The sequence below is a fragment of the Patagioenas fasciata genome, chromosome 13 (assembly GCF_037038585.1).
Source record: "Patagioenas fasciata isolate bPatFas1 chromosome 13, bPatFas1.hap1, whole genome shotgun sequence".
NCBI classification, from domain to species: domain Eukaryota; kingdom Metazoa; phylum Chordata; class Aves; order Columbiformes; family Columbidae; genus Patagioenas; species Patagioenas fasciata.
In genome coordinates, this window is record NC_092532.1 from 19,657,588 (window position 1) to 19,668,791 (window position 11,204).

Genomic DNA, 11,204 nt, shown 5'->3' on the forward strand with positions numbered 1-11,204 from the left:
TTGGCATTAAACTGATCAGAACCGAGATCCTCCCTGCAAGGTACTTGCATATCCCCATCAGCGAGTTTTGCAGAATTCCAGGAGGAACTGAAAACAACCAGATTTTATCCATATTTTACACAGCAGCAACTTAAAGGAACATAAGTCAATGTCTAAAGATTAGAGAAAAGAACCCAAGTGTTCCTTTCAAAATGGATTTGCCTATCTTCTTCCAAGAATCTAAAGAAAAACTGTCCCCAAGGCTATACCATAATTTCTTACATCCTCTACTCCTAAAAGCTGCAAAAAAAACCATTAAGACAAAGGGGTTACAAACAATGGAAGTCAAATACTCACTTAAATAGCAAAGTCCAGCGCTGGAAAATGTTAGGAACATCAGATTTAAGTTTGCTGTGCAATATCAACAGCGTGCCCTGATTGCCTAGCTGAACTTTTATCTTCGTGCATTTATCATGCAAAGACTGTAATACACTGCACATGGACAGAAGAGATTAACGTGGGATGAACGGGAAGTTACGTATCTTAATCTTTTTGAACTTTTGTGTTTGGCACTGCTATCAAAATATACTTTTTTTACCTTGGGAAGGGAGGAAGGGTGGCTCTAGCAGTTCCCTACAGAGGTAAATGGTACTCTGTACAGGTTTGTGACTTCAGAACATTCAGCAAAGCAACAGGTAACAATGAAGTCACCGTCTTCAAGGAATGCACTATCCTACGCCCTTGTGCTAAATGCTAAGGGAAAACAGACGGTGCTTTCTCTGCCCCAGCAGCTTCCGCTGTTCCAGGGAAAGGTGGCTCCTTCCTCACACGCTGCCCTGGATCTAAACCCACCTACCGAAGCCAGAATTTTCATGGGAAATCTGATTTGTTTTCCTCGCAAATAACTGGGAGAAGATCTACCAAGTGATGGCCCTGGAATATGGGAAGAAAATCTTGTTACGCTTCTGGTCTGCAGAAGCAGTTTAGAATCCGGACAGCTCTGTGCGTAGTGATCAAGTCAATCTCATCTAAGAACACTTAAAACGCTTCAAAAAGCTTTCGAATTTAGATGAACACTTTGGTAATTTTTCAGAGGATCTTTCTTGGAATTTTTAAAAGTTAATTGACAATTCATTTTGTATTCTCCAGTTACCACCCTGAACACATCTTCATGAGTTGCCAAAAGTCACTGCCAGCTTTTGCAATTTCTTTGGCACGTTATTTAATAATCTGTGTTTTACATCTAACTACTTAGCTCAGAACACACTTTCTTAACACAGTAATTATTTAAAGTATATACAAATTAACTATAGCACTAAAAACAACTACTTAGCTGGGTAACTTGTGGCACTTGACACTGACTGAAAATCAGGACAATCTGAAGAAAAGCAACTGTAATACCTACAAACCATGAAAGCTATGGCTTTTCTAGGACAGATCATACATTCTTCATAGTAGGATAATATTTCCTGGAATGCTTATGGTAGACTGCAAATTTCCACCAGCATAGACTTTCAACATAGGTAAAAGCAGAGTAAAACATGAACTCAGTGACTGAAGTACAGCGCTAAATTCTACGTATTTAAACCACCCTGCATTTTAATTCCAATAGAGCTATCTTAAAATAATTTCATAAAAGCATAATAGTAAATTTAATGAGCTCTGCACTGTAAAATAAAAATCATTCCACTAACGTATTGGAGAGATAGGTATTTGTTCTAGAGGATAAAACCACATAGCCTGCAATGTTCATCAATCTCGCAAAATATTTCACAGGACTCAAGAAATGAACGTTTACATTCTGTCTGTCTTGAGCTCATGGCACACATCATTTTCCTGTGTTTCACAGAATCACAGAGTGTCAGGGGTTGGAAGGGACCTGGAAAGCTCATCCAGTGCAATCCCCCAACCAGAGCAGGAACACCCAGCTGAGGTTCCACAGGAAGGTGTCCAGGCGGGTTTGAATGTCTGCACAGAAGGAGACTCCACAACCCCCCTGGGCAGCCTGGGCCAGGCTCTGGCACCCTCACCATGAAGAAGCTTCTTCTCAAATTGAAGTGGAACCTCTTGTGTTCAGCCACAGTGGAGACCAGGACTCTTGAACATACTTTACAGACAAAACCATGACACTATTTTCCATAGATTTTAAACTTCTATTAAAAATGTTAATTGACAGAATGTAGTTGACACATCAGAATTTGATTCTGAATAATTATAAATCATTGAAAAAAATACTTTTTCAGTACACACAATTTCCTGTATTTTATAACATGATCCTTTTTCTTGATTAATCATAATAACTACTCAAACAAGTAAGTGACACTTCTAAAACATTAGCACAATATTTGTCATTGGATACTTCCACCAGAAAAAAAAGAGTGAATAGTCTCTGGTTATAAACCATTCACATAACGGAATAAAAGTCTAGTGTCTAGTTCTGGTAAGATAAACCCTTAGAACTTAAACGTTTACAAAAAAAAAAAAAGCTTTAAAAGGCTGTCAATCATAATTTTTAAAGAACACCCTAAGGTCAAACATAAGCATTGTAAAACAAAAGAAGAGTCTGCAGACCACATGCGGAGTCATGGAATTTCAATGTTATTTCCCAAGGACAATATTAGTTATTTCTTATCCTTGTTAATTACAACAAATTAAAAAATGATGCGGTACAGTTTGGGCAGCCACCACAAAGATCCATCACACGAGATCAAACTTGACAAGCTACAATAGTATGATTCTAATCCCCCCCACACTAAAATAATCAAACTTCTGCATCCTGCAAGATATCTACCATTCATAAGCCCTTGCTGGTTTATTCTCGACCAGCTTGTTAGCACTAACAAGTGCAAAGGAATATCTAAGGGAGCGAGGTATTTATCTTGACAGAACTCTTCACAAAAACAATTACATCTTTCTAATACCCGAACTCCTTCAGATGTTATTAATAGGTATCTCTACAAACACATGAACATGCAGTATCCTCACAGGTATATTTTAATATAAATCTTGCAAGTCAGATTATACTCCTTCTGCAACCCTAACTGCTTCATTTAACTAGAGAACATCTGCCTGAGGTCAACAAGATCAACTCCCAAGATTTGCTGTGCACACGCCTTAAGATTGACTTTGGGATCCAAACTCCAGTCTTCTAATAAAGCCTGAACACACACACACACACACACACACACACACACACACACACACACTCACACACTCACACACACACAAACAGCCAAGCAGTTGGTCTACATTTTTGTATGCTTCCTAAGATTTTATGTACAACAAAAATGTATTCTTCAAACATTTTCAGACTACAAACAATTTGTTAATATTTAATTTGCTACATTTCCACTCTGAATTTTAATTCTGTATGCTGGCCACAGCAGTTACAGTTACAAGAAAACTAACAGTATGAAACAGAAACAGCTAAAACAAACCCACTGTAACAGACTGAGATCATATTCTTGGTTCAGTTCCACCCCACAATTTCTGTTTTACATTTAGGCTATGAACTTGTCTCAGGATCCATTACTAGAATGTGTGCTATACAGTCCCTTGTAGTCACTACTAAAGAACTGATTGTACCTATTTACAAAGAAAGCCCCGAATAACCAAAGACAGACATGCAAACTGAAAAGAAATAGTTGTCTAGATCTGTTGTTGTCAAAAAAACTGGTCGAAAAATCTCAACATAAACACATGCTTATATCTACGTTTATTTTTCCTGAAATAAATTTATCTTTGAAAGCTTCTGCAAGTCATCTTCACCTTCCAGATAGCACACATTTAAACATTAAACAGCTGCTTTTTCTGCAAAGAGTTCTTTTACAAATCCCATCTAGTACTGCACTTATTTCTTCTCTGAGGGCATAAAGTTCCTCAAGTATTTCCAGGATTTTATATACGTATATATATACAATTCCATTGAGCTGCAATCTTCCTAGCGACACTCATTTCTAAAACTTGTATTCTAGTTGGCTACACTGTTTTAGATCGCCTCATGTTAGTAATTTACTTTTAAGTCTCCAATATTATCCCACCTTCCTTCTCTTCTGAAAAGAGAATCAATTAAAAAATTACAAAGATACCCCCTTAATCTTTTTCCACTCAGAATTACTTATCAGATCTGCGAACAAAGACCTTAGGGAAAAGTACCTTAAACTCCACCTATTCTTGTTATGGCACAGCTGCCCTGAACTAACATCCAAAGATGTTTGCCTCTACATTTTAGCAAAATAGTTCAGCTGTAGCCCCAAACAGCCTGAAGCTAAACAGCCTCCCTACAAAATTCTAAACCAGTGCAGCCCACCAAGTAATTAAAAAACCAATACATCTTCACCCCTGCAAATACATCAGTTGTGAGTTGCAATAAACACACTCCACTGAAGACTTTGGGGTAGGAAAGCACATTCTCCTGTCAATCGATATAAAAAAGGTAATGTAGTCATAACACAGTTGAAATTAAGTATAGACAGATCACACCCAGAGGTGAATCAAAGGAATCAAAACTTTCTTTTAAATAAAATATGTTAGAAAAGTTAATTATTGCAAATCGTTGTACTGAATGTTCTTGGCTTTTTATTCTCTAATATCTAGCGAAATTATCTATCCTGTGCATCTGTTCGGCACGCTGGGATATCACAGTGCTGTTGATTCAGAGGAACAAGCGGTGCTTGCTGAACCAGTGGCACACAGTCCAAACTACGTCCTGGTTAAGACTCGGTCTTGTAGCCTCCAATGATCTCACAGTCTGAATAAGGTCTTGAGAGACCCTACATATAAAGTAGATTTTTTCTGAAATACAAAAAAAACCAAAACAAAACAAAAAAAAACCAAACAAAAAACCACACAAACACAACCACCTCGGCCTCAGAAGATAAAAATTTGAATAAGGATTTCCAGCGTTCCCAACAAAAAATGGGAGGGAAGCATCTTTGCAAAAAGATATGAGCTAATAATGTATAAGAGAGAGGAAAACATAAAGCACTAAAGTAAAGTGAAATCAAGCCACACATACCTGAGTTGTTGATAAGCGAAAAACGGGGCCAGTTGTGGGCACTGACAGTCTGGGTGAGATGCTGGTAGGACCCTGTCCCTGTGTCTGTACTTGAGCCTGCATTTGAGCCTGCGCCAGAGCCTGCTGAGGCACCATTACAAGCTGTCCAGCATCCGTGCGCACCAAGACCATACCTAAGGAGAACAAAGAAACAATAACTATACAATAAAGAATAATATTTACAGAACTACAAAATACAGAATAAAATTCATGTATAGCACTGTACATTTTTCTTTATTTTTTTTTTAATTCTGGTGTAACATGAGATTTTCCTTCAAAAAAGAAATGGAGCCTCTACTAGCAGACAAAAACTCATTTGAATTCCAAACTGAATTGGTTATAACTGTACTTTATGGATAACAGTGGTGAAAAAAGTGGTCACTCGAGTGTATAGGCACACAGTGACTTTCAGCAGCCTAGCCAGCGTCAGCGGAATGAAATTAGAAAGAAATATCCATCACAAATAAACTGTAATGACAATCCAGTAGCCGAGAACAGAATTCAGTATGAACATACCAGGGACAATGACATATGAGCTTTACCAAAACAACAGCTTTAGGGGATGTGTACATACAAACATTAGGCCAGACATTTCTGAGTATACAATATATGAGACTTAGTTAATTGTTGAGCATTAACACATGGATTTGACACCGACCATCACTGTATCAGTGGTTTGGACATCACGAAAAAAATATTGTCATATCCAGGTTCTCCTTCCCCTCTACCCCTGGTGAGACCACACCTGGAATATTGTGTCCAGTTGTGGCCCCTCAGTTCCAGAAGGACAGGGAACTGCTGGAGAGAGTCCAGCGCAGGGCAACAAAGATGCTGAAGGGAGTGGAGCATCTCCCTTATCAGGAAAGGCTGAGGGAGCTGGGGTTCTTTAGTTTGGAGGAGACTGAGGGGTGACCTCATTAATGTTCACAGATATCTAAAGGGTGAGTGTCAGGAGGATGGAGCCAGGCTCTTCTCAGTGACAACCAATGATAGGACAAGGGGTAATGGGTTCAAACTGGAACACAGGAGGTTTCATTTAAATTTGAGAAGAAACTTCTTCTCAGTGAGGGTGCCAGAGCCTGGCCCAGGCTGCCCAGGGCGGTTGTGGAGTCTCCTTCTCTGCAGACATTCAAACCCGCCTGGACACCTTCCTGTGGAACCTCAGCTGGGTGTTCCTGCTCCATGGGGGGATTGCACTGCATGAGCTTTCCAAGTCCCTTCCAACCCCTGACATTCTGGGATTCTGTGAGAATCAACCCAACTACTCCTCAGCACAAAATTATACAAGATATTTTAGGAAAACACCACAGGAACTGTTTTCAAATCAACAGAGTACTTCGCAAATGTTTTCTAAGACTTTCTGTAAGTAAATTATAATACTTACAGATTATTTGCTAGTAACATATTTCGCAAATAGAGACCTTCTACACAACACGGCCAGCGCCATCATGTTTTACCCTAAGTGTAACTGGCCAGAGTTTTCCCCAGTCAGCAGGAGAGAAAAGAGGAGACAACAGTTAAGTTGGTCCCTGAATCATCTGGAGCATCACACTTATTCAAGATCACTCTCAAGCATGTGATGTGCTTCCTCTAGTTCTCTCAGAATTAAGCAGCAGTTCCTCAGACAGATTATTTTAAAGGAATTTCTAAGTTAGTTCCAGAGTACATTTTAATAATTTAACATAGGTAGGATACAACGTAGGTTATGATGGCTCTACAAACAGAAAAACATCTTGCCTGTAACTACTGGAGAACCAAAATATAAGGATCTTGGAAGTCAACTTTTATTCTGTTGATAAAGTCAGTAGATGTTATTTCTACAACTTATCTCTATGTGCAAATTGCTTCACATATATCTTTTAACTTTGCAAGGGAAAAGAAACACAGTAAAAGCTTACATCCACTTCTCGATATTAGCTCCCCCACCCAAAAAAAAAAGCCAAAACACCTCAGCATATGGCCATGGTTTGCAACATATCATGAGGATCAAGAAACCTGAACAGTATTATATCAAGCAAGTAACAGATTTCAAAAGTACCTTATACCAAGAAAGTCAGTCTGTCAATATCTGACAGAGAAATACAAATCCCAGACCAGGGATGAACGGCAGCACCAGTAAAAAGCCCTCACTGACAGAGCCTTAGGTGCTCCAGCCAACTGCCACCACTGAAAACACAAAGAGAAGGCAAATTTCTGCCACTACAAACTGAATATTTGTGGAAATCGAGCTTTAAGGCAAAAGGCAAGAGAGCTGTAGCAAGGATCACATCTAAAAGCCTCTCTTACAAAACTATCACTTCTCTGATTGTGAACCTTATATAAAAATCCTCATAGCACAATGCCTAGCACACATTAAAAAATACACGCTCTATTTGCATTACACTGATTCACAGGTGTTTTGTTAACTTATCTTCCAATTTTCTAAAACTCTTTCCAAATTAAAAAAAAAAAGGAAAAAAATTACAACATACACCACACAATTTCAATAAAAGTTGCAGACATAATTACCACTATAAATGCAAAAATGTTCATGAATTAATGTTATGTTTTAATTAAATTTGGAGAAGTTTAGCTTTATTTTACTGACCAATATGTACAAATTAACATCTAGTTAAAGTATGATAATTGTTTTTTCTTACTATCAGCCATGTAAAGATGAAGTACACAACTTAGGAGTATTATATGCTAAAATAACATACTATCAGAAACCAATTAAAACTTTTTGCTTTAGACAGAAGTTTATGACACAGGAGTTTCCAATCTTCACTAATTTAGAGAGTAAAAACTCAAAAAAAAAAGAGCATTTTCTGAATACCTTTGACCTTAGAACATACTATCTTCATGTTTATGTAAATTTAATGGATTTCAAACTATCTTGTAATAAAATAAAATTTTAACTTTCCACAGTATTATTTCCATAACATTTGCTAAACCTTGGACCAGATTGCTTTCAAGGGCTGTCTTCCTCTTCCACTTGAAAATTAAGTAGCAGAACAAAGTATTGACACAATAAACTTCAGAAACTGCATGCAGAGTTATGATACATATTAACATATGTGTATATTAACTATCAAACAGATTAATATTAGGAAATCAAGGCTAAAGGCACTAATACAATCTGAATAATAATCTCTTAACTGTTTTAACTTAGGTCCTCATGAAACCACAAAACCTTATCTGGTCAGAGCATGAGAATTTGGAGCAGGAGTTTCATAAACTATGGCCAAAGACACATCTACTAGAATTCCACTTAGAAGCAAGCTTCTACACCATCACACTTTTGCTTCACTTAGCTAATAAATATCAACTATTTTAAGAAGCATGGTGGAAGAAATAAGTTATTTCAGAGTTCACAAGTATCTCCATGTATTATCATGCTATTAATAGCAAAAAAATCAAAATTAGTTCAAATAGTATATCGGGTCCTAAATCAAGAAGGCACAAAGTTACCAACTTTTTTCAACATGAAAATTCCTGAAGAGGTCCCTTCAAAACACCAGACAAAACAATATACAATTAGAGGAGGTGTCACTACGATAAAGGGATGCTGTTTTGGTTAGTTAACAACCTTGCTGAACTTTTATCAATGAAAGATAAGAAAGTAAAAGGAGAATAGACAGGATGCAACAGTTGCTTCAGAGTCAGAAATAAAATCTGGTCATGTAAAGACTGCAGAGATGCAGCAGAGAATGACGCCTTCACACTTACCAACACGAAACAGTTTAAATTACACAGATTAGCCTGCTACTTTGCCACCTGACTCACAGCCTAAGACACCCTTGAGGGAAAACTTCTAAAGGCTATTAAGAGTAAAGCAGAAAACAAGAGTCCTTCAAAACATATGTAAAAACATTCCAACAGCCCAACTTTCTATCTCGCACTCAACTGCTCACTACACCACAGCGAACACCTTACCTTGACTGCCGCTCTATCCCTAAGATAAAACAAGTAACTCATCAACCAACAGTCATAATTAGTTTGCATTAGCAACCGCCCGTCCCGCACCAATTACATCCTCATTACCGGCAGCCGGTTTGTCAGAAGCCGCCCTCACAGGTGGCTCTGCTTTTGTCTCCAGCACGTCGAGCAGCGGGAAGACGACAACTTTGGAAAAAAAATATCCCTCAGCCAAGAAGAAGAGGTTAGAAGGGGCGGCGAGCCTGTGGCCGCCGTGTTCGCACTTACCGGGCGGGATGGTGAAGCCAGGGGGCAGCTGGATGGTGGTCTGCTGGATGGCGGGCTGCTGCGGCGGCCTCACGATCAGCTGGGGGGCCACGATCCGGGGGGCAGCGCCCATCGCCGGCCTGGGCGACAGGGCCTGGGGGGCGGCGGGGGCGACGGGGAGGGCAGTGCCCGCCTTGGCGACGCCCGCGGCGGTGACCGCCGGCTTGGGCGCGGCTCCGGGGGCCGCCGGGGCGCAGTTGGCGGCCGAACCCTGTCCCGGCGGGGCGGCCGCGTTGGGCGCGGGGCTGGCGGAGTTACTGAGTGCGTTTACTGCGGGGAGCGGGCCGGGCGCGGGCTTGGTCTGTGCTGTGGCGGCGTCGGCTCTGCCGTGGCTGCTGACTGGTGGGGCTGCCGCTGGCCGGCCCCCGGCGCCCTCCCCGTTGGGCGCCGCCTCGCCGGGGAGCGGCGCGGTCGCGGTGGCGGCGGCGCCCTCCGCCGCTCCCGCCGGCCCGGTGCCCCCCGCGGGGGTCTCGTTCCCCGCCGCGGCCTCGGCGCGCTGCGGCGGTGCGCTGTCAGCGGCGGGCGGGCTGCCGCCGGGGCTGGGGCTCCCCGCGTCCCGGACAGCGGCGCCGGCAGCCACATGGTTGTTGACAGGCTGGGCAGGGGCGCCGGCGGGCGGGGGGGCAGCGGGCTGCGGCGGGGCAGGGGCGGCGGGGCTGCCGCCGCCGCTGCTGAGGAGAGCCGGTCCATGTGATTGCTGCACACTACTACTGTTTACACTCACTCCCCTCCCTGCCGCCGCCGCTGCCGCCGCTGCTGCCGCCGGGGGGGACGGGGACGGGAGCGGCCCCTGGGCAGGGGCTCGGCTCTCCGCGGCTCCGGGGCACCCCGCCGCCTCCTCTACCCCGGGCGCAGGAGGGGGCGCGGGATGCCCTTGCTGCTGCCGGACCGGGCTGCTGCCCCCCGCGAGGCTCCCCTGGTGCTGCTGCTGCTGCGGCTGCTGCTGCTGGGACGGGGCGGAGGTCCTGGTCTGGGGCGCCTCGGCAGAGCCCCGGCCGCCGGCCAGCTGCGATTCCAAGGAGCCCACCAGGTCGCTGACCGCCTTCTCGTCCACCTCCTCGGAGAAGAGCAGCATCTCTTCCAGGGGGTCCGAGGCGCCCGCCGCCATCTTGCGCTGAGCTGGGAGCCGGCCGCGCAGCGCGCAGGCGCGCCGGCCTCTGGCGCGCGCGAGGCATTCTGGGAGGGGCCGGCTTCCTCCTCCCCGCCAGGGGGCGGGGCAGAGCGCGGCTGCCGGCGGTCGGGGCTGCCCCGGCCCGTTCGCGTCCTCCGCGGCCTGGTGAGACCCAGAGGTCCGGGAACGGCCCGGCAGCCCGACCGCTCTGGGCGAGGGACGGTTATGTGGAGGAGGGCAGACGGCTCCCCGGTCGCCTCGGGAAGCCGAGAGGTGACAGCGTGTCCAGGCAGGTGCCTTGGCGGTGCAGGGGGTGTGTGACCCTGCCGTTAGCTCCTGGCAGGGAGGCTGAGGCGTGGAGGAGGCCTGCGGGCCTGGGACAGATGGCTATGAGCTGGCACGGTGGGAACTCAACTGCCGTGTGGTCATGTTGTGTTTCGGTAGCGAAGCTGCTGCAGTTGTGCTCTTCGCCTTCCCTCCGTAGCGGGCGAGGGCAGTTACACCCAGCACCATTTTTGCACGGTTACGGAGCACCCAGCTGCCTTACACACAAACTCTGTCAGAAGGAGGCGACTTCCAGTGCTGTTGACACTTGAAAATCCTAAGATGCACACAGAGTGCCTGCACTTGCATTTGCACTGCTGTGTCTGCTTTAGGCATTTATGTCCAAAGCTGCTGTTTTACCTGGGCAAGAATAGTTGCAGTATGTGGACACTGTCACTTGTAAATCAAAAATTAGATTCTTGGTATCATCATAGCAGCTGCTGACATACTGTGTTCCCTCTGCATCCCCACAGGAAATTTGAGCTAGTTTATTGTTACTAACACTTCTGC

At 44.0% G+C, this 11,204-nt stretch overlaps 1 protein-coding gene across 2 annotated transcripts in view; it reads right to left on the reverse strand.

Moving 5' to 3' along the window:
- The window catches only part of LOC136107302 (transcription initiation factor TFIID subunit 4-like), a 135,673-nt gene extending 125,289 nt beyond the window's left edge, over positions 1 to 10,384 (reverse strand). For both annotated transcript variants that reach the window (XM_071814330.1, XM_065848266.2), the window contains exons 1-2: positions 9,221 to 10,384; positions 4,997 to 5,169 (exon numbers count right to left, since the gene is read on the reverse strand). In XM_071814330.1, coding sequence (XP_071670431.1) covers positions 4,997 to 5,169; positions 9,221 to 10,367 — 1,320 coding nt within the window. In that variant the 5' untranslated portion in view covers positions 10,368 to 10,384. The remainder of the gene's footprint in view (positions 1 to 4,996; positions 5,170 to 9,220) is intronic.
- Positions 10,385 to 11,204: the final 820 nt, after the last annotated feature.